The following is a 27,365-nucleotide window of genomic DNA, read 5'->3' as shown; positions in this document are numbered from 1 at the left end:
TAGCCAAAGTAAAAATTTGGGGGGAAGGTAGGATGTGGGATCTTCTCATATACTTGATGGTGAAAATGATTCTAGAGTAACAATTGATAAATGCAGGAAGGTGAGATACTCTTGAATCATATGCATGCAAATTTATCCAGAAATATTCAACTCACCCCACCTTGTTACAAATGTTATTGTTGTTGCTACTATGAAGATATAAATTATACTGTAAAAAAAATTCTTTAGTATTTTTCTGCACACGAAGGCAGAATAGTTTAAGAACTGCATTATAATGCCAATTCACTCACCATGGAATTCTAGCAAAGGCAAAGAAAGCATACTTGCAATCTGAGAACTGTTTTATCTGTATTTTAATCAGAAATAATTAATACACAACAATCTTCACTTAAAGAAAAACTTGATATGCTCAAAGTCATACCTAACAACATTAAGAATTATTTCTGAAATTTCATACAACCCATGTAATTATATAGGATACTAAAGTTTGCAACATAAAGAAATACTGATATCACAGACTGCCCTGTGAATGTCTCATAGAATAACAGAAGTCTAGATTGAATTCATTCATTCAAGAAGAAACAATTTTTATTGTACCTGAAGAGCTATGATGATAGAAACAATATTTTAAGTGATTGAAAACAATTAGCAATAAACCAATTGAATCCTTTTCAAAGCATCATCACTGAGCACTTCAGAAATCTGTTCGGGAGGAAATAGCTTATTAACTTCTATCCTTTAATAACAAGAGAACACTCCAGACGTTATTTCATTGATAAAACATTCCTGAACAAATAGAGGATAAAAAGGCAAATCTAGGACCTTAAAAATAACATTCTGCCCTTCCTATTTTTTTATGCCATTCTGTGCCTTGTGGCCAAAGAAATACTTTATACCCTTCAGTTTCACAGAAATTTCACGATTCCATGATAGTTGTAAAATTTGTGTATTTTTTTTCTCATTTTTGGCAGCTGATTTATCTTGGGGGTTGTTGTGTTCAAATGAGATTTCCACATGTGGGAGGGCAATGACTGGTAATGAAAAAAGTTCATGTTTACATTTCCTTTTCTTGATGCTTTTGCATTAATATGTAGTTTGATAATTTTACAATTATAATTATATAGTCAATTGTATTTGTTTTCTAAATCCTAGTTTGAAGATTTACTACTATTACAGAGTGATCCTATCTTTGAACCAGGAATGTATGCAGTTCAGAGACATTATGTTTGCCCATTGGATTCTACTGTGATGAGTTGTATGACACCAGACAAATTATATAATGTTTGTATGCTTCAGTTTTCTCCTTGGTACAGTAGAGGTGATAATGTTTTGGGGAGGACCAAAGGAGACTGTACAGAAGCACTGATCGTGGTGCTGTAGAGAGGAAGGGCCATGTAAATGTTAGCTCAGATTGTTCACTGATTATTCCCTAATACATGTAAAACACTAGATTGTTCTAGGATCACTTAAATTTATATAAAAATAACTCAAATTCAAGAAAAAGCCTTTGTTTCAATGATCAAAGCATAATATGTGACTATAAAGCAAGTGATATTTTAAAATCTGTATATTCACTTGAATGTTATCCTTTTAGTCATCTGAGAAAGTAGACACATAGTCTAACAATCTTACCATTGTTCAAAGTGTTTTAGACTTAGGAAAACTCTCCAGATACAAATTCTGAGTCATATTTAAAAAAACACCACAAACCTCAAATATTTCTGTTTTTATTTGGCTAAAAATTGAGCCCATCTTTGAGGGCTGAGAAAGGTCAAATGTGATATTCCATTCCATCTGAACGAGCTTTTTAAATTATAAAGACCTGTGCCAAGGTACAGTGCTATGGAGTAGAATATTAAAGAATGAATATCCTCATTGAGAATATTAGAAAATATGCCTCAGGTTCTTAAAGGAATTCTGAAAGCCTCCACATAGTTGAAGCTAGAGTAGCACTCCTGTGATACATATGGTCTCCAAAGTGCCTGCCTGGAGGTAGACAACACCCATTTGAGTATGTAAAATTTAGCTGATAAAAAATATTCATTCATACTACTGACTTTGTAACCACTCTGCTTTTCTCCATTTCCTGCCATATCTAAAATTACCTCCTATGATGGAATTTAATCCAGAAACATCTTAGTCTGCTGAAACATCCCTTAAATTTGTCTTCCAAATTCCGATAAGGTTGGGGCAGAAGTCTTGCCAGAGCAAACCAGTCATGACTTGGGCTGAAGTGTCACAAATGGGTGACTTCATATTACCTGTTTGAGTTGTTTAAATAATGAGCTGAGCTTAAATAAAGAGTGGCCAAATATATGTTTAAGTTTATAATTTGTGGAGCATGGTGGTGCAAATGAGTTACAAACCAAGTAGATCATGGAATAAATATTATGATTTGGAATGAAAGCCTAGGAAAATGACAGCCAGAATTGGCAGGTGGAGTAACACAGCTCTGAGGTATGTTTAAACAGACAATAAAATATGATTTGGCAGTTTAAACATATCATAGTTTAAATTGACCATTGTCAGATCATTCAGTTAACTTAGAACCCAGGAGAGAACATGGTTTGATCATGTAATATTTCCTGATTTGGAGAGATTGATTTCGCCTTGCAAATATTTGCTGTCGATTGAGTCCTCTTTGACTTCTTCTCAGAGGTCATTTCAAATCCTTTTGATTTTTAAACATTTTTACAAATTTAGCACTTCTCTTTCCTATTGTCACTTTGTAATAATATTTTTGGCTGTCAACTGGACATGATGCTTCTTAATAAAATCTGACTTATCTCTTCCTTCTTAAGTATAATGATAGACCTATGCTAATTGGTGCCTGCTGAGGCATCTTATCACAACTGGGAAATCAAGGACTGTGGATTAGCAGTTCTGCTAATGTGCAAATGGAAAAAGAGCTGAAGTATTGTAAGCTACATTTTCTGTATTAGTACATGCCTTTAGGTTTTCATAGGAACCTTAGAAATGTACAGATAGTCAATTGGTTAATATCAAGATTAAAAAAATAGCAAAGAATATTTTGAGAATGGATGAATATATCATTTTTCAAACTTTCTACTAAATAATTAATGGCTTTCTTAGAGATATTCCCAGAGCAGGTGTGTGTTTGCAACATGGCTAAATCCATTTGGCAAAGAGAGGGAGCGAAGCCACAATACCAAAGATGCACTTTGAATATAATAGACTATAGATCAGATGCTACCAAAATACTCAGCTTAAGGTTTGTCAGTGGCTAAGTTACAGTGGATAAAACTTATCAAGCTTCTTCAATGAAATTACATGAAATGCTCCTCAACAATCTACTCTATAACTTACAGACTTCAAGTAATTTCTTCATATAGCTTGCAAAAATGGAAGAATCTCTTGAAAATTCATGCATACTACTTGCCATCATTTGTTTTGATTCATTTAATGGAATTCTAATTCCAGTATTTTAAGAAACACTATGTATTGTTTTTATTGTTCTGCAAATATACTTTCCATTTAAGACATTTTTCTTTGATAAAAGGGATAAGAATCAAAGATGGCAAAATTACAGGTATACTGAATCCTTCTTATTCAAAGTCACTTCTGTGCTCTTCACATTTGCAGGTTTAATGTGTTAGAATTTAAGAAGATTTAAGTTAGAATCATAGAAGACATGTTTTCAAACAGTCTATCATTTTTAGATAATTTGTGAACGTTCCCCCTTGGCTTATAAGAAGTTAGTGTGACATACCTTTTCATAAATATAATTGTTACATTCGAAAAGATTTTTTATTCCAGTCAGATGAAGATGGGGGGAAATCAAGATACCAATAAGACAGGTGTGTCAGGGTGGAAGGGTTCAGTTACTAAAGCCAAGGAAGTAACATCACCGCACCCATCAGCATAAATGCGATGGAATCAGTCGCTGCTGAACATCCTGATCCAGCTGTATCTAAAGTACTACTTCCGCCTGTCTGATGGATCTGCTTTACATCACTGAGGTTCATCTCCTCTGGCATCCCTGCAGAAGCAAATAAGAAAACACATGATAATGCATGACTGCCTCACCATGATGTGTCTAGAATGGCTTTTTTAAAAAAAATGTTTATTTAGTTTTGAGAGAGCGCGAGCAGGGGAGGGGCAGAGGGAGGGGGACAGAGGATCTGAAGTGGGCTCTGCCCTGTCAGCACAGAGCCGGATGCCGAGCTTGAACTCACGAACCACAAGATCATGACCGGAGCCAAAGTCAGACACTCAACGTACTGAGCCACCCAGGCACCCCTAGAACAGCTCTTAAACTCAAAATGTGGATACCATAGTATTTTCATAGCATTCCCCATGTGTTTGCCTAACTCTAAAAGAATAATGTGACACAGGTACTTCTGTTCTTAAATTGGAGAGTACAGGCCCTTGAGTTGGAGTTCTCAAAAAGGTCTCTGGCTTTTTTAAAGCATTTGGAATATTTTCTAATGTCATTGATTGGTTACAAAAAAATTTAATTAAAATGTCCCGAGGTACGGCACTATTGCTTGCCTCAGAGATGTAATAATTCTGGTAACTGTGTGAAAGATTTCTAGTGAAAATAAAACCATGTAAGGAGAAATAATTGGGACATTTTTAAAATGTCGAATTTATACAGATTGTATTTTGTTTTAGACTTAACTATGCATAGGGTCCTTATTGGAAAAATATCAAAGAATAACAAATACTAAATGATATCCTTTATACACATACACAGCTGTGGGGATGGAGGTATAAACATCTGTCAAAAGATCAAAGAATTTGTTAATAGGGTGGGAATTAAAGTTAGGAATGAATGTTTGATTTTTTAAAAAAATGCCCCAAATTAAAGAGCAAGATCCAGGTGCATCTTGGTTATTACTTGTCTGTGTTATGAAACCTGACAAGCTGTGGAGACCAGCCCCCAGATTATTTGGGGGTGAAATAATCATCTTTTTTTCAAGTTTATTTTTGAAAGAGAGGCAGAGTGAGCAGAGGAGGAGCAGAGAGAGAGAGAGAGAATCTCAAGCATGCTTCATGCTATTGGTAGAGAGACCAATATGGCGCTCAAACTCAGGAACCATGAAATCGTGAACTGAGCCAAAATCAAGAGCCAGACACTTAACTGACTGAGCCACCCAGGCGCCCTGAAATAGTCATCTTCTTAAAGAAGTTTACCTTACTACAATATATGTAGGGAAGTATTGACATCACTTTTGTATTACCGCCAATGTTCTGAGACCACGTGGCCACCTGAAATATCTCATGGCATGCCCCTATCAGTCACAATTAATAAAGTTTAAATTCAATGTTACTACAGCCACAAATATTGACATCATAATTACAGTGGATTGGCAAAAAATCCTCATATAAGGAAAAGTCAATATTTACATAATTAGGTCAATACGTATATATAATTCAGAAGGTAAAGCTCTACTGCACTCAGGGATGAGAACATTAAAACAAAGCACAGCTCTACTGATCTGACATATTGATTTTACAGTCTGAGATCTTACATTATTATTCATTATTTGGGTACCTGTTTTGCCCTTCTGTGTCATTAGGCAAGATGAATAAACTAGGGATTCATTTTTTTAATAGGAAATGGAATGTGAATATTTTAGTCATGGGTTTATACTTGTTATGGCCAGAGCTTAACAAGGAGCTATGAGGACTTTAGGCAATGAAAAAAATTTTTTTCCAAGATAACTGTATAAATTTGAGCTTGAATGGATTTACTTTTCTTTTTTAAAGTACTATGAAGAGGTACCTGGGTTGGATTCATCAGTAACTTTCTTATGCCTTTTTGAGCTTCATTGATTCAGAAGCTAGGTACCGGTCTGGATTCAGGGGTATCATGATGAGTAAAAATAAGTAGAAAGGTGTTAGAAATGATGTAGATGTACAAAGATGTTAAATCTTATGTCTGCAAGTCAGGCAATGCCAGGAGGGATCGCCCACCTTCAAACAGATGTCATTTTAACATTTGAGGGAGAGACGTTATTAATAAGTGTGATAGTTCTAAGGCTGATGGACCCTTGAGATAAGAGTTATATGACAACAATTAAAGATTCCTTCAAGAGCCTTTCAGTCAAGGCTGCAGTTTTGGATCAAATCACAATGTGGTCTTGACATCTGTTAAGAAATCTGAGTGTGCCAAGAAGGCTAGCCCCACAATTATTTGATGCAATGATTGTTTTCTTACAGGAATTTAATTAAGCTTGTAAATTATACTAAAGCTTAACCAAAAACCCATAAAAGAAAAAAAAATTAGTTTGGGAATTTCTTACATTAATGTATTAAAGGAAAGCAAAATAATCTTTGAATAATTTTTTAAGGCATAATAACAATATATAAGATGCCAATGAACTCCTAGTTCTGTCCCTGAGGGAACACAGTCATATTGTTATAACAATAATGTAATATTAAAATTTGTACATGCGTGATGGTTAGTGCTATGAAGTATGTAAAGGGATGTAACTTAGAAAAAAGCTCCGCTAAGGAAGTGTCATGTATTAATTTATTTGGCGATATCTATAGAGCACATGCTATGGTGCCACTATTGTTCCAAACACTTCATACATCTTAACTTACTTAATTCTCATGACAGCCCCTTGTAGTAGGCACTGTTACTGTGCCTGTGGTTACAGATAAGGATACTGAGACACTGGGAGGTTAAGTAACATGTGAACAGCAGAACCAGGTGTCTAATCCACAAGTCCCGACCCAGCCTGTGTTCTGACCTCTTGCTGTGCTGACTTCAAGCACTTTACTGGCCACCAAGAAATTAACATTTAACTTGGGAACACAGAAGGACAGAACCCAGAATATGTGTGTGTGTGTGTGTGTGTGTATTTTCCTTCCTTGATCTGGGATGGCTGATTATGTACTTCTTTTGCTGTATTAATCACACAACTGGAAGTACTCAAGGTTAGAATTTATGTGGCAAGTAAACCATGTTGAATCAAAATGGCACAATGAACCTGAGAGGATTGTAGCTTCTTTTTTTATCATGCATATGCCAGTCTTTTCCTCGAAACAGGGGAAGGTGGGTATTTTTTCCTCTCTCTCCATTTCACCTATCCACATACTTGAAAAATTTTCTTAGCTTCACTGAAAAATGAAGACTATGTTTAAAGATAACTTATTCTCTATTTTGTAATAAGGAAAATCACATGGGCAAGAATTCTTAATTTAGTCACACATTTACAAAATTTTCTTTCTGCTACCTCTCTGTCAGACACTGTGTTGGAGACCGAACATATACCATTCATTTACAGGTGTTCTCTTCCGACTTTGGTGATTCTTAAAAAACAAACAAACAAAACCACACCAGGTGCCTTTTCTACCAATGGTAAGAGCGTAGGACAGATTTGAATGTTGGAAATGGTGCTATCGGTCATTATTTGAATTCAACAAAATCAAAATAATTTGCCTGTAGAAATGGTCTAAAATAGTCTATTATGTAGTATGCTTTTAATAAATATCATTGAATGAATAAAATGGGTGGCTGATTCTCAACAAGCAGATTGAGGTAGGTAGAATCGTTTCCCTCCTCTACAGTTTGGGAGCCGAAACAGTAGTTTATGCAAGGTAGCATGGTTGTAGCTAAATCCCAGGTGTGTCCCAGTCAAATGTGGTTCTCTTTGATCCCGGCACCATGCTCTTTGCCACTACACAATCAAAGCATTGAACTTGCAGTCAAACATTGGCTCTACCACAGTCTGGCTGGATGACGTTAGACATGACTTCTGTTTTACAGAACTTTGAAATGTCAGCATTTTCAGTGAGAAAGGAGAGTTTGTCCAAATACTGTGCTGGCTAATTGATTAAATATTTAGAAAATAAGCTAGATATTTATCTCACAGCATTCTTTAAGGGCCTAGGAGACCAAAGACTTAAGTATAAATAGCAAAGAAGCAGACAAATCATAAGGTTGGTTTTACAAATATATGTGTAGATGGGGAAAGGCATATAGATTTTTAGGCCAACTCTATAAAATAAAAGATTAATAGCTTTAACTTTCTTAAAAAAATCTCTGCGCGTCATGAGACATCATAAAAATGTAGTGAGGGGACAAATAGTGAAGTCGAGAAAATATTTCAGGTGTATATTGTAGCAAAAGGATGATGTCTTTAACACAGAGTTCTTACAATCCCTATGAAAACAACACAAATCCCAATAGGTAAAAGGCAAAAGGAAGTAAATGGATATTTACAAGATGAAAGGTTAATGATTTTTAAGAAAAAATCAAAGACTTCTTTACTGCAAAGCAAGTAAATACAATCTCACACACGATAAAATGCCCGTTATCTCATAAGTAGTGACAAAGGTGAGACAGAGAGGAGATAATAGCCAGTTTTGTCAAGGATACAATCCCTGTTTTAGGGCATTTATCAAATTATCTAAATGTTTAAAATATAGGTTACCTCAAACCAATAATTCGAGTCAATTTTTTGGGAATAATTAAGAAAATATGTACATATTTGTTCACAAAATGTTAATCTGGGCAATGTGAATAAAAAGTAATTAAATGTCCACTAGTAGTAACTTGGGTTAAGAAAACTAAAGTGTATCCATTATTGCAAATGATTCAAAAAGTAGGACTTATTGGTACAGAAAAAAATTTTGATATAACTTGATACATGTACTTTCATAATCTTTAACGCTTTTTGAAACTGGTAGTCTAGGGGCGCCTGGGTGGCGCAGTCGGTTAAGCATCCGACTTCAGCCAGGTCACGATCTCGCGGTCCGTGAGTTCGAGCCCCGCGTCAGGCTCTGGGCTGATGGCTCAGAGCCTGGAGCCTGTTTCCGATTCTGTCTCCCTCTCTCTCTGCCCCTCCCCCGTTCATGCTCTGTCTCTCTCTGTCCCAAAAATAAACGTTGAAAAAAAAAATTAAAAAAAAAAAAAAAGAAACTGGTAGTCTATAGCTGCCTTTTTCTTTTTTTAAGTTTGTTTATTTTGGCAGAGAGAGAAAGAGAGAGACAGAACTCCAAACAGGCTCCATGCTGTCAGCGCACTGTCAGCACAGAGCCAGAGTCGGGGCCGAATTCAGCAACCGTGAGATCATGATGTGAGCCAAAATCAAGAGTCAGACACTTAACCAACTGAGCCACCCAGGTGCCCCTATAGCTGCCTTTCTTTGAGAGCAGGGTATCCCTCACCAATTTCTGTGTTCACTTAGTAGGCATTTAGTAATAATTAGGTGAATGAATAAATCGGTAACATAATCAAGTACAGAAAATTAAAAAACTATAAAAAATGTTTCTCCAACTTAGTTTTTAATGAGATGTAATTGACATATAACATTGTGTAAGTTTGAGGTATACAACATGTTGACTTGAAACACTTAAATATTGGGGCGCCTGGGTGGCTCGGTCGGTTGAGTGTCCAACTTCAGCTCAGGTCATAATCTCACAGTTTGTGAGTTCCAGCCTCACATCGGGCTCTGTGCTGACCGCTCGGAGCCTGGAAACTGCTTCTGATTCTGTGTCTCCCTCTCTCTCTCTGCCCCTCCTCTGCTCATGCTATGTCTCTCTCAAAAATAAATAAACGTTAAAAAAATTAAAAAAAAGAAAAAAAAAGAAATAAATATTGCAAATGATTCCCACCACAGTTTTAGGTAACCTCTTCATCGTGTCACATAATTACCATTTCTTTTTTGTGGTGAGAGCATTTTAGATCTAATCTCTCAGTGACTTTCAAGTATATAATATAGTATTATAGTGATAATCATCATGCTGCACACTAGATCACCAAAGCTTATTCATCTTATACCTGGAAGTTTGCATCTTTGACCAATATCCCTCCATTTCCCTCACCATCACCCACCCCTAACCCCTGGTAACCATCCTTCTACTTAGGAAAAGAGTTTAGGCTTTATTAGATATTACACATAAATGATCTACAGTATTTGTTTTTCTCTGAGTTATTTCACTTAGTCATAATGCCCTCAAGATTCATCCAGTTTGTCACAAATGGCAAGGTTTTCTTCTTTCTCATGGCTGAATATTGCATTTTGTGTATATATACCACATAGTTTCCCAGTGATGGACTCAGGCAGTTTCCTTATCTTGACTGTTGTGAATAATGAGACAATGAACATGAGAGTACAGATATTTCTCTGAGATCCTATTTTAATTTCTTTTGGTGATATACCCAAGGATATATAACCCTGGGATTGCTGGATCTTATGGTAGTCCTGTGTTTAATATTGTAAGGAATTCTACATTATTTCCATCGTTTGTGAACCAATTTATACTCCTGCTAACAGTGCACAAGAATTCCCCTTTCTCCACACTCTTACCAACATTTGTTTTTTGTTTTTTATGATAGTAGCCATCCTAATGGGCATGAGGTGGCATCTCATAGCGGTTTTGATTTTCATTTATCTGATGATTAATGATGTTTAGCACTTAGAGTTCTCACTTTCTCATGTACCTGTTGGCCATTTGTATGTCTCCTTGGAATACTGTCTATTTAGTTCCTCAAATTCATTCACTTCTTTAAAATTTTAATTCTGGTGTAGTTAACATACGGTGTTATATTAGTTACAACTGTACAATATAGTGATTCAACAACTGTATACATTACTCAGTGCTTATCAGGTTAAGTGTACTCTTAACCTCTTTGCCTATTTTACCCATCCACCCTCTACCTCGCCTCTGGTAGCCATCTATTTATTCTCTATATTTGAATCTGCTTTTTTGCTTATTTCTCTCTCTCTCTCTCTCTCTTTTTGTTCCTTTGTTTTGTTTCTTAAATTTCACATATGAGTGAAATCAAATGGTATTTGTCTTTCTCTGACTGACTTCTTTTGCTTGGCATTATACTCTCGAAATCCAACCGTGTTTTTGCCAATGGCAAGATTTCATTCTTTTTTGATAGCTGAATAATATTCCGCTGAGTATATATACCACTTCTTCTTTAGCTATTCGTCTATAGATGGACACTTGAGCTGTTTCCATAGTTGGCCTATTATAGATAATGCTGCAATAACATAAGGGTGCATATAGCCCTTCAAGTTAGTTCATATTCTTTGGGTAAATACCCATTAGTGCCATTCCTAGATCATAGGCTAATTCTATTTTTAATTTTTTGAGGAACCTCAATACAGTTTTCCGTAGTGGCTACACCAGTTTGCATTCTCGCCAACAGTGCACAAAGGTTCCTTTTTCTCCATGTCCTTGCGAACGCTTGTTATTTCTTATCTTTTTGATACTAATCATTCTGACCGATATAAGGTGATAGCTCATTGAGGTTTTGATTTGCATTTCCCTGAGGATGAGTGATGCCGAGCATCTTTTTTGAATCTGTTGCCATCTATATGTCTTCTTTGGAGGAATATCTGTTCATGTCTCTGCTCCTTTTTAATTAGATTGTTTTTTTTTCTTGTTGATTTATGTAAGTTCCTTATATATTTTGGATACTCACCCTCTATCAGATAGGTCATTTACAAATATCTTCTCCTATTCAGTAAACCTACTCTTTTTCCTTTTCTGTGCAGAAACTTTTTATTTTGCTGTAGTCTCACTAGTTTATTTTTGCTTTTACTTCCTTTACCTCAGAAGACTAATCTAGACAAATAAATGTCTATCTTTACTTTAAATTCCTATCAGGCATATTATCTCTGTTGCACTTACATATTTTGCTGTAATTTTGTCTTGTTCTTTCATTTGGGATGTATTTCTCTGTCTCCTCACTTTGTCTAACTCTCTGCGTCTATTTCTGTGTGTTAGGAAAGTCAATTATGTCTCCTGCTTTTGAAAGTAGTGGGCAGGGCATGCATTTTTAACAAGGTGACACTGGTCTCTTCCATTGGAGATGCCCAGCTGCTACTGAGACTTGAGCTGACTGGAGCCACTTTGCAAAGTGTGCATGGGTGAGGTACATGTGCCCTCAGTGGGAGGTGACCAGGTGCTGCCACCTGGACCGAAGCCCTGCAAAGTGTGCAGGTGAGAGACTCAGTGTTGGCAGGTTTTGCACAGGTCTTTTAGAGAAGAAGACCTACAGCGTGAGGACTGAGGCAGGCCCTGCTGGGAGGGGCAGAGCATGATGTAAGCAAATTAGGTAGTGAATGCTGGTGCTGTGCTGGTTATTGCGGGTGGCCATGTGTTTATGCCGGGGGGCAGGAGAGGGAAATGGTGGCTGCCAGCTCCTTTGCTCCTGGAGAAGTCCTTCAGGGAACTCTGAGATTAGTAAATAACTCTTTCCTGTATGCCCCCTGTGTTTTTCAAACTGCTGCTTCTATGTTGTATCTCCGCTGGCTGTTTGTCATGTTCTTTCAGGGCACAGACTCAGCTTCCTATCACCCTCTGGGCTCTCCCAGACTGAGTCTGCTGATTTTTAAAGTTCCAGGCTTTACGTCCCACTGGTTGTAAGAATTCACAAAATTCAGCCACTTGGTTTTCAAAGCCAAATGCTGTGAGGATTTATCTTTCCTATGCAGGCTCCTTGGTGTGAGAGTCTGTTTCTTACCTCTCTCCATGCCCGTGGCTCCCTCCTTCCTGTGGCTAGACTGATGGGGCTTAACTCTCCACTACTTCTCCACATTTCCTACCCTCTTCAGTGTGGCCTCCCATCTACATTTAGTTGTAGTGTTTGTTCTGCAAGTCTTTGGGTCATTTTCTCAGTTATTTACAATGATGTGAGTGTTATCTAGTTGTATCCATGGGACAAGGTGAGTTTAGGGTCTTTATATTCTGCTGTCTTCCCTGAAATCCCCCAAAAGAAAACAAAGTATCCAGGGAAAAGACAGATTGCACTTAACAACAACAACAAAAAGATTATTAGATTAATTTTCAAGAGCAATAATAGATACTAGAATAAGAAAAGTTCGTTCTAAACACGAAGGGATACAGAATTGTATACGAAGTTAAACTATGTGGAAGAAATAAAGGTTTTTAACACTGAGTAATGTTTTTAACCCTCCCTAAACAATTCTAAATACATTAATAAAAAGTATATGTAAAAATCCAAGAAACAGCCTGATGAAGGAATGGGTTGAAGTTACAGTACTGACCAAAGCAATTGGCAAACATGTAGATTACTGTATGTAAGTGTGTTAGTTGAAAAAACAACAGATGACTAATTTAGAGTGTTAAAAACAGGGTATGATTGAAATAAATGTAAATAATCATCAAAACATTCTAAAGTGTTTGTATATTTGGGAAGTGAGAAATATTAATTAACTTTAGTTTCTGTCAAGACAATGATGTATTTAAATGAATGTAAAGAATTCAACTCTTAGCAAATAATTAATATGGAATACATATGTTCCTAATCCACTGAGGAAAAGGGGATTCATGAAATCTAATGGAAGTCAGGAAAGAACAAACACACAAACAAAAATGTCTGGCAAATAGAAAACACAAAATCAGATGTTAAAACCATAAGCAAATAATTTAATAATCTTTAAATGAAATGAACTAAAATCAGAGAACAGGCCCTCAGTTCGGATTAAAAAAAAATCTCGTGGCACAGCAAAATACAATGATACAGCAAGGGTGAGAGTAAATGCTTGCAAAAATATACTCCAAGCAAATAACAAGCAAAATAAAGCTGATGTCATTGTATGAATAAAAAAATAAAATGGTTTTAAGTATTAAAAAGGAAAAAGAGTTCATTACATAATGACAAGAAAAATAATTCAACACTTAATTCTGAGCCTAAGTTATCTTTAACATTCTCAAAGAAAAGAAATACTTATAAAGCAGAATAATTGGATAAAATAAATGGGACATATCCACAGTCACTGGGGGATTTTAACCCCACTGTCTCAGTAATTGATGGCTCAAGAGATAAAAATCAGTGAGGAGATACATGGATGACTTGGTAATGAGAGACGCTGTCTGTACAGGGAAAGGAGAGGAGAACTCCACTGCCTTTTTGCCATGGTTCTAGTAACATTCCTCACATCTCCTTGCTCTTCCCCACCAGTTTCTTCTCCTGGAAAGAGAACACATTGCTCTGTCTGGTAGGTTGGGGAGAAAAATCCAGAGCCCACTGAAAACCTTATTTTAAGGACATGAAAGAGATGTATTAAACAGATAATTTGATATCTCTTTCACTGTGTTCTGAAATCTTATGATAGCCCTTGGTCCCTTGGTGTGGGATGATTACAACCATTGTGCTGGGAACCTAGTGGCCCTTTCTATCTAGAAACTCCTGTCCAGCTGGGGGAATATTCTTGAATTCTTTCACTGATGACTTTCTGTCCTCTGTTTTCTTTGTGGTGTCTGGAAATCCCATTATCTGAGTGTTGGATTTCCAGAAAGTGTCTTCCTGAATTCCTCTTCCAGTCTCCATCATTTCATGCTACTTGCTGAGAAATTTTCTGAACTTAATAATTCTTCAGTCTTTTTTGTTGAGGTTTTCGTTCTTGCATTCAGATTTTAGGTTTATTAAAGTTGATTATTTTTCTCAAAATATACCTTTTTGGTTTTTGTCTTCTCAGGCCTTGTTAAGACACTAATTACAGTATTTTTTTTTGAAAATTTTTTTCTCTCTGCAGAATGTTGTTTAATACAAGTTGCTTTTAGATAAGACCTTCTGCTTGTAGATAAGACCTTTTTTCATGTTACATACTTATGTCAGATAAGTGGTAATCCCTGACTCATGGTTATGTGCTAGTACTTAAGAGTAGGGAGTGAAAACTGGAGTGGAGCTGTGAGTTTGTGAATGGGGCTCTGTAATGATTAGACAAGCGTGATCTTGTTTACGTGTCTGTTGGGAAACCTGCATATGTCAGAAGGATAAGGTAGAGGTCAGGCTGGAAGAAAAATGCTTCTAAGATATTGCTAGCAATGTCCATTACCAGTCAAGGTAATTCTATTATAAATTAGTACCTCAACTCCATACCAACACATGCTTCAATGTCACCAGAGCATGGGGGGTCAGGAGTGGAGAAACAAACTGGCAACTAAAAGTGTCCATCTGGAAGGGACACATGTCACTTCTGCTCACTACTGTATTGGGCAAAGCTGGTCACATGACAATTTCTAACCTCAAAAGGAAGGGATGTGTAGTCTTATTTTGTGCATAAGGGAAGAAGGCGCAGGAATACTGCAGACCACAAGTCATGTCTATTAGGCCCCCTCTAATTGTCTCTGTTTGTTTCTTAAGCTAGGCAGATCTACAGAGAAAACTCTTCCAACATCCTGCCTAAGAGTAAATTCCCAAGTGTAAGAATTCTGAGAGCCAAGTGGGAGAAGAAGGCTGGGTGTAGGGTGTAGGTCTCAACATTCCTGAGGTATATAAACAAGATGTAGATGTGTATTTGTCAATCCCCTTTCTTTCAGAATAATATTCCCTCTCTGAACTGTAGGTGGCATTCCCCAGCCCAGGCACCCTTCCCAGATTATACCTCCTGTGTCATACTGATGTATCGGAGAGAGTGGAGGTAGGGATCACGGACTGTTGTTGAGTAGTCCTTCTTTTGTAGACACTCTTCTTTCACCTCTATCACCAAGAATAATGCCTATTCCTGTATCTTCTGAGGATTTGATTGAGCACATTGGGTTGGTTCTTGCTCTCCTCAATGTTGGTTGGGAGTTGACTTTCTTGGGCCTCCTACATTAGGTACCACTCATCCATTTGCTTACTAGCTTCCAAATATTGCTATTGTTACCTGTTCTGTTTGCTCTCCATAAACTTAGCTTTTTTTTTGGGGGGGGGGGGTAACAAGTCCTTATATTGTATTTTACTGGGGTGGCAGGAGGGAATAAAATTAAATGTATTCTGATCAATCTGTCATTTTTAAAAAAAAATTTTTTTTTCAACGTTTATTTATTTTTGGGACGGAGAGAGACAGAGCATGAACGGGGGAGGGGCAGAGAGAGAGGGAGACACAGAATCGGAAACAAGCTCCAGGCTCTGAGCCATCAATCAGCCCAGAGCCTGACTCGGGGCTCGAACTCACGGACCGTGAGATCGTGACCTGGCTGAAGTCGGACGCTTAACCGACTGCGCCACCCAGGCGCCCCCAATCTGTCATCTTTAAGGCAGCAAACATTTCTAGTATCTGGCCACTAGCACTCCATTCTGACTTTGGGTAAGCCTCCATCTCTTCAGCGTGTTCTCAGTGGTGTAGTTTGGGTCTGAGTCTGTTCTGGCTGGTCAGCACTCCTGCTGTAGATGCTCTAACTATTTTTGATGATCATTCCTGCTGTAGATGCTCTAACTATTTTTGATGATCATTCCTGATACAATTAAAAACACAGAGCCGTGTTTCATTTTGCTTGCAAACTTACCAGTAAAACATGACTGCTCCCTCCCCACTAATAAATAGTGCAAAACCACCTACTGCCTAACAGAGGAATGATTGAATGCACATTAGAGGACTGGAGGGCAAGTTGTTTTGCCTTTGCATTGCCTAATCTAGGGCACATTTCTTGTATAATCTTGTAAAGCTTGCTGAATGGGCCAGAAGAAGGCCTACCTAGCTATAGAGCTTTGGGGATAATTGGAAAATTGAAGATTGCTACAGTTTGGGCCCTTTAAATACTTTCTTTTATTTGGACTTTTTTGTTGGACCTATAATGCATGTGTATCAGATACTGGATTGGGCATTGAATAAATAGATGACATTTTCACTTAATAGTATTTGCTAAAAATTAGCTGCTGCAAGTAAAATGTGAACGCTGATGAGGAGACAACTTTTCTCCCAATGAAATGTGAAAATTAACTTCAGATAGAATTTGCCTGTTTTACTTCAGTAAGCGAAGAATATTAAGTAGCTAATCCGTAGAGCCTAAAAATTGTCAAAACGTCTAAGAATGTTGTGCAAGAGAGATTGTGAGGCTTATTACATTTATTAAATAGAATGAATTAGTTTGGCTTGCATATCCAATTCATCATGTGTATTATAAATCAATACAGTTAATATTTCAAGCTCTAAATATTTTGCATGTTATTTTTTTAAGGGTAAAATCCATTGGCCCAGGGGATATCTAAACAGAATATAAGGAAATAGCCATTCCCATCATCTTTGGAAAGAATATCAATGTTTGTCATGAAAATATCCACAAACCACAGCACACATCAGGCCAAGTGCTGAGGTTGTAGGGCATAGCTGGCTTTCTGCTTGCCCTCGTGATGTTCACAATTGGGGGGTTGTATTCAGATGGGACTACGTAACATTTTAAATTATGATATTTGCTGTACTTTGGGTTGACAAGGCATTATGAAAATAACAGGTGCATGTGTAAGGAGGGAACATTCTCATATGGAAAGCAGGAGAATTATGCGGATGTTTAAATTACAGCATCACCTTCCCTGACCCAGTATGGAAATTCTTCCATTCCTGCATTATATCTCTTGGAACAAATAACATCCATACTCATTCTCTCTCAAACCCACAATTCACTCTTGCCCCAGTATCTAATTCCACATGACATATGATAATAAAATGCATAGTTTTCCAACTACTGTAAGTTTTCAGCAATCCTGTCAGCTCTTTCTGTCCTTGTCCCTATCCATTGTCAGACTATAACCACTTGCTGTGTTTTTACCTGAGGTATCTATATGTTTTCTTCCTGTCATAATCACTTGTTTTAAGACTGTTGAAAAAAATATATAAGTTTTTGTCACTTTTATTTGGGTTCATGTGTTGATCTCATCCATTTAACTTTAACTCCCTCAAAATCATGATCATGTATGTATGTTTTCTATTTTGGGGGCTTATAAGTATCTCTTCACAGTATCCTGTGAAACTTTGGTGCAAAGTTTTTGAGTATATGGCTTACTGGAAATAAGTTTGATTCATAAATAGGCACTTAACTCTTTTTTGTTTTTTATTTATTTAACTTGGAGCTGCACAGACTCCTAGAATTGATGCTAGAAGGCAATGGAGGACAGAAGGAAGCTGGGTCAAGACCCACAGATCTTACAAATTCATGCTCATTGAGATTCAGTTTCTTTATCGGTATCATTTACATGATAATAATGCCTTCTCCCAGGATGGATATAAAAGTTAAATGAAGTCATCAATATGAACACATTTTGTAATTTTTTACGTGGACAGGAATATGGGTATTATTTGAATATTAGAGGTTGAGGCAGGCAAAGTAAATTGAACAGCAAAGTTTCCAGTAGCCAACAGAGCCAGAAATAGGATGCCAGACTCCTGACTCCCATCCAAGTCCTGGTAAGGGTACTCTCTGCCATAGAACAAATTGCCTTCACTATTAGAAAAGTCATTCAGATGTTGTATGACATTAAATAGGACCCCAATAAATTAGAATATTCTCTATCATCAAAGAATTGTTATTATAAAGATCATTCAATTGCATACATAGCAAAGGTGATTATTTAGTTAATGTATAGGATGATCCCTCTATGTCACTGGCACTTGATAAATGTTTTTGAATAAATAAATTTATGCAAAACCCTGGCCTAAATAGCCACAAACAAAAAGCAAACCTTCAATACAACACACCCAAAAACAGATTTTTTTAAGACTTTAATTTTTAGAATGATTTTAGGTGTATAACAAAATTGAAAAGAAAGTACAGAGATTTTCCATATGCCCTTTACTCCCCACATGCATAGACTCCCTCATTACCAACATCACTCACTTAAGGGGGGCTTTTTTTTCCCCACCAAAGATAAACTTATATCAAAGCATTATAACCACCTAAAACTTTTATCTTAAAGTTCACTTTGGCATTTTACATTCTTTGGGTTTGGACAAATGTATAACGACATATATCCCTCATTATAATAACATATAGAGTAGTTTCACTCCCTAAAGATCCTCTGTTCATCTATTCATCTAACTATTCATCCTTATCCACCATACTGCTGGAAACCATTGATCTTTTTGTCTTCATAGTTTTGCCTTTTCTGGAATGTCATATACTTGGAATCATACAGAATGTAGCATTTTCAAATTGCCTCCTTTCTCTTAATAATATACATGTAAGGCGAACCTGGGTGACTCAGTCTGTTAAGTGTCTGGCTCTTGATTTTGGCTCAGGTCATGGTCTCACAGTTCATGGGATTGAGTCACATAATGGGCTCTGTGTCAGCAGCATGGAGCCTGCTTGAGATAACCTCTCTCTCTCTCTCTCCCTCTCTCTCTCACTCTTTCTCTCTCTTCTCCTACTCATGTGTGCACTCTCTCTCTCTCTTTCTCTCTCTCTCTTTCCCAAAATAAAAAATAATATACACTTAGGGGTGCCTGGGTGGCTCAGTTGGTTAAGCATCTGACTTTTGGCTCAGGTCATGATCTCATGGCTCATGAGTTCGAGCCCAGCATTGGGCTTTGTGCTGACAGCTCAGAGCCTGGAGCCTGCTTCAGATTCTGTGTCTCCCTCTCTCTTTCTGCCCCTCTGCTGCTCACGCTCATCTCTGTCTTGCAAAAATAAACAAACATTAAAACATTTAAATGTATATTATTTTTTATTTATTTAAATTTTCTCTGACTTTTTATGGCTGAATGACTCATTTGTTTTTAGTGTTGAATAAATACTCCATTGTCTGCTAGTACCACAGTTTACTTATTCACCTATTGTAACACATTTTGGTTGCTTTCAAAATCTGGCAATTATGAAAGAACCTGCTATCAGCATCCTTGTATAGGTTTAGGTATGAGCATAATTTTCAACTCTTTTGGGTAAATACCAAGAGCTTGATTGGTAGATCTTATGCTAAGTGTCTGTTTAACTTTGTAAAAACCTGCTAAGCAGTCTTCCAAAGTAGCTATACCATTATGCATTCCCACCAGCAGTGGATGAGATTTCCTGTTGATTTACCACCTTGCCAATATTTGGTGTCGTCACTGTTCCAGATTTGGGCCTTTCAAATAGGTGTGTTGTGGTATCTCATTGTTTTATTTTGAATTTTCTTGATGGCTTATTATGTGAACATCTTTTCAGAGGCTTATTTGTTGTCCATATATCTTCTTTGGTGAGGCATCTCTTAAGATCCTTGGCCTATTTTTAAATCGGGTTACCTGTATTCTTACTGTTTAGTTTTAAGTGTTCTTCACATAATTTGGATAGCAGTTCTTTGTCAGAGGTTTTTTTTTTTTCTTTAATATTTTTTCCCAGTCTGTGGCATGTCTTTTCATTCTCCTGATATTGTCCTTTGGAGAGTAAAAGTTTTATTTATTTTTTTTTAAATCACATGCTGTGATTTGCACAAATGCAATGCACTTAATTTTCAGAACTTATTCATCTTTTTTTTTAATATAACCACTTTTTTTTTTAAGTTTATTTATTTTGAGAAGGAGTGTGTGTGTGTGTGCGTGTGTGTGTGTGTGTGAGTGGGGGAGGGGAATATATATATAGAGAGAGAATCTCAAGCACAGAGCCTGAGGCAGGGCTAGAACTCATGAACCATGAGACCATGACCTGAGCCAAAACCAAGAGTCAGACACTCAATAAACTGAGCCACCCAGGCGCCCCAACTTATTCGTCTTATAACTGTAACAGAAGCTTTTAATTTCAATGCAATCTACCCTATCAATTATTTCTTTCTGTGGATTGTGTCTCTGGTATTGTATTTAGAAGGCATTTTTTTCCAAAGAATTTTAGGTAAATTAAGCTTTCCTACCCATTTCCCATGAAACTGCTTCCTGACTTGTAAGAGTGTATGAGACATTTGTGCAAAATGAAATCTATTATTTTCAAGAGTATTGGGATGTAAAAAAGGAAATTGAGTCTCTAAGTGATGGGTGTTACCCTGAGGAAGGGTCAACTTCAACACAGAATGAGGTGGGGGAAATATTTCAAAGCACAAAATCCAGAGAGAACATGTCCTTGGAGGTGAGATTGGAGGATGCTGCACAATGGAACATGAGTAAATTGGGACCAGAGGGAAATGATTTTTCATGAGCACCTCCAAGCAGTTTTACAATATCACACTACCTCTGCATATGGGACCAAGTGTGAGCCATATGGTTCTAACTCCAACAATTAATACGTCATGAGTAGGAATGGTGACAAAGGTATTAAAGAAAAGAAAGATGTTAAGATACACTTTTTATTTTTAAATAATTTATAGTACATATACCTCCTCAAAAAAGTTGCACACTTCTGTTTTCAAAAATTTCCTTGGATATGTGAAGCAAAATTTCAGCAGTTTGTGCAGATAAAGCATCTAGAAGTTATCTGATGTGAATTAAACCAAATTTATTGTATGAAGACTGTCACTTCCAACCAGATGGTACACATTATGCACATGATAAAGGTCTCTCATAACATTCTCACTAATATTAGCTTGTTTATGGAATACTAAAGCTGTAACACCAACTGACAAGATCAAGATCTGGGATGCTGGTATTCTATTCTCAACTCATTCTGTGCATAAATAGAGCAGTATAGTGGGTGCCAGGCAGGATCTCAAAAACCACTGCAGCAACAGGATTCAATTAAGGAGAAAAATGAATCCCATACCCAACACCAAACGCATCCCCCAAACAAAATCTATACTTCATTAAATTAATATCTGGAGACAATGGCTGTCTTTCTATGTAAGATGGTTTCTCAATCTTGCCTATGAAATTTATGGCCAATTTTAAATGGAAAAACTATTTGGTCATATCTCCATTTTAGAAAACTGATTTTAGTTTATAATATTAAATATATATAACTACACAACTATGTACAAACTCTTATGATGTAAAGCTAAAACAATATTACACATTAAACGATGATGAAATTAACATTAAGATTATCATTAAATTAATGTGATGGATGCTTTGGTCCTCTCAACTCTACATTCCAACTATACTGTGAATACTTACAGACGGTATGATGGTTAATTTTATGTATCAACTTAACTGGGTCACAGGCTGCCCAGATGTTTGTCAAACATTATTTTTGGTGTTTCTGTGTAGGTGTTGTGGATAAGATTAACATTTAAATGGATAGACTGATGAGAGCTGATTGTTTGCTGTTGTGTGGGGTCCTCATCCAATCAGTTGAAGGCCTGACTAGAACAAAAAGTCAGATCCTCTCCCAAGTAAGAGAGAATTCTTCCTGTCTGACTGCTGTTGAACTGGGGCATTGACTCTCCTTGCCTTTGGATTCAAACTAAAACATGAGTTCTTCCTGGTTCTTTAGCTTGCTAGCTTTTGGATTGGAACTATACCATTGGCTCTTCTGAATCTCTAGCTTGCTGACTCCCATGCAGATTTGAGAGTACTTAGGTGAATCTATTGCTTATAATAACAAAAAATATTGTCATATGTACATATATACAGCCTATTGGTTTTGTTTCTCTGGAGAACCTGAAGCAATATAGGTATTGGTATCAAGAGTGGTTTTAGAGGAACAGAATTTTGATGAATTTTCTGAATTACTTCTGGTGTTTCTAGAATTAATTATCTAATGTGATTAGATTTAAGGCTGCTAAGACTGTTTCCAGTGGTAAAGAGAGCAGCAATAGTCCTTGGCATGATCTGGCAATAGAGATATATAACATATTTCCATTGGATAGTCCTAACTGATTACTTATAAGCAGCAAGGATCTGGGTAACTGTGTATATGATACTTGTGAACATTTTTGTCAAGCTAATGATAGAATGAGATTGCCTGGTTGTCCTAGTATTGCTGGACAAAGTGGGGAAAGAAAAGAATGAACTCAGGGATTTGAATTCCTACTTCAAGTGCTGTGTAAATGACCTGAAAGCTTCTTCCTGAGGTCTGAAGGAGATTATTATCTCCTGTAGCTACAGAGCTAAGTTTGAGTTAGAAATGTCTGACAGGCCTTGGTTTAATGGAGAGAAAGGGATTCAAAGGTTTAGAGAGACTGGAATGTTAGTGCATTTGTCATTTAAGACTTATTTATCTACCCTGAGGGGGTCCAGAAGACACACTTTGGCCATGACTGTAAAAAATAGTGAGGGGAGCCCCAGCATCCTTGAAGAGATCAATGATTGCTCTTCTTTGCAGGCCAGTCCTTACAGTGGGAAATGAGATCATTGAACTAGGAAACCTAAATGCAATACGAGTATTTAGATCCTAGGGTGGAAAGGGCCAAGAGGTGGCACTCATCCCTAAAGGCAGGTGGGTGTGGTTACCTCACTATAATAAAAAGCAGAGTCAAAGCAGCAATCAGAACATTCTGACTCATGCAGACTTATGGTGTTGGCTAATTAATCATGGTGTTGTTAGAAGTGAAATAAATGGGAAGTTTACCAAATTCTTACTTGATCCTTATAAGTACGAAAAAATCTAGGTGAAGTGAACAAAAATCTAACCCAAATCATAAACACAGAGGCATGTCTCTTCAAGCAATTCCTAGACTTAAGCCAGTTTACAGATTCAGAACCCCTTGAATGAAGGGGAAGCCAGGTGCCCTTGATCTCTGTACACTGCCAAAATTTATACTCTTAATACTAAACATTTTCTAGAGAGACATATAGCCATTTACTAGGGTAAATGTGCATCAAAGGAAAGAAAATCAGATCTCTTAGGTCCTCTCAGATACTAATTCTGAACTGACACGGATTCCAGGAGACTCACAAGGTTACTCTGCTCTGCTACAGTAGAGGCTTATGGAGATCAGATGATCAATGGGTTTTAGGTTAGGTTCTTCTCACAACAAGCCTCCTGTATGTACTTACCCAGTTTTGGAATTCATAACTGAAATAGACATATTCAGAAGATGGCAGGGTCCCCATGTTGGTTCCCAGATCCAAGGAATAAGGGCTACTATGGTGGGAAAGTCCAAGTGGAAATCACTAGAACTATCTCAATGAAGGACAATAGTGAAATAAAATTTTTGGAGGGATTGCAGAGATCAGTGCACTGTCAAGGACTTGGAAAATAAAGGCATGGTATTTTCCAAAACATCCCTATTCAACTTTGTAGAGGACAGATGAATCTTGGAGAATGACAGTGGATTGTTATAAACACAATCAAATGGTGAGTTTAATTGTAGCTGCTGTACCAGATGTGATTTTATTACTCGAGCTAATTAATACATCTCCTGGTACCTGGTACAGCTATTGATCTGGCAACTGCTTTTTTCTCCATCCCTGTCAATAAGGACTACCAGAAGCAGTTTGTTTTCAGCTGGCAAGGTGAGCAATATACCTTCACTGTGCTACCTTAGAGGTATATCAACCCTCTAGCTCAATGTCATAATTTTGTTTAAGTGATATAGATTCTCTTTCCCTTCCACAAAGTACCACATTGGTTCATTACATCAGTGACATTATGCTGATTGGACCTAGTGAGAAGTAGCAACCGCTCTAGACCTACTGGTAAGACATTTGCATGACAAAGTGTAGGAAATAAATATGACAAAAGTACAGGGGCCTTCTACCTCATTTCTAAAGGTTCAGTGGTAAGGGGTATGTCAAGATATCCCTTCTAAGGGGAAAACTATGTTGTTTTATCTGGCTCCTCCTTCAACCAAAAAAGAGGATCAATGCCTGGTGAGTCCCTTTGTATTTTAGACACAACATACTCCTCAGTGTGTTACTCTTACATATTTGCCAAATGATGTATAACCTGCTAGTTTTGAGTAGCGTCCAGAATAATAGAAGGATCTAGGCTGCCTTGCAAACTGCTCTGTCAGTTGGGCCATATGATCCAGCAGATCTAATGGTGCCTGAAATGTCAGTGGTATCCCTGTAGGTGAATCACAGTGCAGGCCTTTAGGATTTTGAAGCAAATTGTGCAGTGCTCTGTAGGTAACGACTCTTCTTTTGAGAAACAGCTCTTGGCCTGCTGCTGGACCTTAGTGGAGACTAAGTGGAGACACTTAGCCCAAGATCACTAACTTACCATGCAACCTGAACTGCACAACATAAACTGGGTGCTATCTAACCCACCTAGCTATAAAATTCAGTGTGCAAAGCAGCACTCCATCATCAAATGGAGGGGGGCATTTATGTGACTGGTCCTGAGCAGGACTTGAAACCACAGTAGGTTACATTAAGAAGTGGCCTGCCCAAATGCTCATTGTCTCTACTCGTGTTACACTGCCTTTTTTTCTCCCAGCCTGCACCAATGGTTTTATGGGAAGTAGCTTATGATCTGTTGGCAGAGAAAGAGAAGAACTTGGGGCTGATATACAGATAGCTTGACAGTTTGTTCAAGCACCACCCTAAAATAAACAGCTGTAGCATTACAGTCTCTTTTTGGGACATCCCTGAAAGACAATGGTGAAGGGAAGTCCTCCCTATTGGCCTAGCTCAGGGCATCACTTGGTATTACCATATCCTATGATTAAGGTCAATGGAAAACTATAACTCAATCCAGGCAGGACTAGACCCTTCAGGAATGATGGTTTGGGTCATCTACCAGGTAATGAACCATGACCAGGATGTACTTACTGAAGGCAAAAGGAATGTAAAATTGAGAAAGGGAGAAGGTAGTTATAAATAACAGCTATGACTACGTGACATGTATAGGAACAAAAACTGTAATTGTCATGAGTACTTCATCCCTACTCTGTTACAGTGAAGGTGGGCCTCAATCAGCTGAAGGCCTGAAAAGAACAATAAGGCTTACTCTTCCCTGAGTAAGAGAGAATTCTTCCTTTCCACTGCCTTTGAACTGGACATGACTTTTTTCTGCCTTTAGACTAGAAATGAAATGTCAGCACATTCTGGGTGTCAAACCTGCTAGCTTACAGTCTGAAACTATATCGTAGAAACTATATCCTGATTCTTTGCCCTTCAGAATTGGACTAGAACTACACCATTGGCTCTCCTGAGCCTCCCACTTATCACCTTACTCAGCAGATCTTAGGATTTGTCCGTCTCCATAATTGTGTGAGCCAATTCCTTATAATAAATCTCTATATAGCCTACTGGTTGTTTCTCTGAAGAATCTTGACTGATACAGATGGCAATAGTACAAGTTCTGATTTAGGCATGCTCATTTTTTTTATGTCATGTGATTCATTCACGTGCCAATTTCACTTTGCGCATTTATATCCACTATTCATTTTTACTGTGAACCATGATGAGATTGGCCTTTACCTGATGGGATCAGACATTTACATTTTTAGTCACTCTGTTTCTTGTTCATTACAGATGGGCAAGTAAGAACTATTTTTCAATGTCATTCTAAACACAAATGTTGATATTGGTGGCTTAGATTTGATTATTAAGCAGTTTTCCAGGTGATTCAGAATGAATATGGACATTGACACAAACTGACATAAAATATTTACTCAAAAAATCAACTTACAGTGAATTACAGCCTGATGACTAATCATCCATGGATTTTTCCAGTGTTCTACCTTCCTATTTGAGAAATTCTGTACTGAAGTAGAATGGTTAACACTTAAAAAATGGAATCATGACAACCCAGCTTACGTATTAGTTCTTCTCTTTATTACTGATGAGTGCTTGAGAAACGAGACAGTGCATATATAGCATTTAGCATAGTGACCTGCACACAGCAATGACTCCCAGTGGTTATTATTAATACATTGTAAACAAAAACCTTGTAACTTTGGAGATTTATTTTCCTAATCTTGTGCCTTTCTCTCTCAACCTTCTACTCTGGGAGACCTGTTCTGTCCATAGTATCATATTGTTCAGTCATTGACATGAAGCCACTCCTTCTGGGCTCAAAACAATAAAAAGAGGTAAGGGGCTCTAGGAAACCCTGTGTAACTCTGCCAGTTGATTTCAACCTTAGCTGAGCATTAGCATTTACCCAGAATATACAACTTCAAATACTCTGCTCCTGTCACTGGAGATCTTGATCTGATTAACCTAAAGTAGGATCTTTATATTCAGTATTTTAAAAATGTAGAAAGACATAGGAAGGCATCATTCACATCATTCACTTAGTTCTTTTTCCTTCATTTATTCTCATTTTAGGTGTTAGTAATATTTAGAATTTAAAAGAATATATTAGTAAACATCTGTTCAGAAATAGTAATTTTTTTTTCCTTCGGGCCTTTAATACTTATGGAAGCAATAGGCAATTGGACTAATGGAGTATCTTGGGAAAATTATACTTTATTGATGTGGGGACATGTCAGAAGCAAATGTTGGCTCCTCTCTAGCGGCCTCTTTGGCAAGTAGGCACCAATGGTGTTCATGAGAATGTTCTGTAATTACCAACTGGGTTATAGTTGCAAAACTTTCATGGATGATGCAAAATAAAATAGAGTGATTTTTATTTGAATTCCCAAAGAATTTCTGGTACAGTGAAAACATACTTGTTTGCTTAGTTTTTTTTTTTTTCAAATCTCTTTTCACCTTTCTTCTGCTATGCTAGTTAATATAATATGGCTGTTACTAATAGTTGATTTAATACTATTTTATTTCACATTTATTTCTTGGAAGACTAAGAAATGCTTAGCATATTTCAGTTATATTTGTACAACCCACCTAAAAATTAATATTTCACACGTAGGCTTTATAGGTGAGCTACCAGTCAAGCTATAATAAGAAGGACATTTTATA

At 37.1% G+C, this 27,365-nt stretch overlaps 1 protein-coding gene across 1 annotated transcript in view; it reads right to left on the bottom strand.

The window, feature by feature from the left end:
* Positions 1–335: 335 nt before the first annotated feature.
* GPC5 (glypican 5) overlaps positions 336–27,365 on the bottom strand; it is a 1,411,748-nt gene continuing 1,384,718 nt past the window's right edge. Inside the window, exon 8 of the mRNA XM_045480577.1 lies at positions 336–4,000. Coding sequence (XP_045336533.1) covers positions 3,846–4,000 — 155 coding nt within the window. The 3' untranslated portion in view covers positions 336–3,845. The remainder of the gene's footprint in view (positions 4,001–27,365) is intronic.

The sequence above is a fragment of the Leopardus geoffroyi genome, chromosome A1 (genome assembly GCF_018350155.1).
Source record: "Leopardus geoffroyi isolate Oge1 chromosome A1, O.geoffroyi_Oge1_pat1.0, whole genome shotgun sequence".
In the NCBI taxonomy this organism is placed as follows: Eukaryota; Metazoa; Chordata; class Mammalia; order Carnivora; family Felidae; genus Leopardus; species Leopardus geoffroyi.
This window is presented reverse-complemented; position numbering and strand designations above follow the sequence as displayed.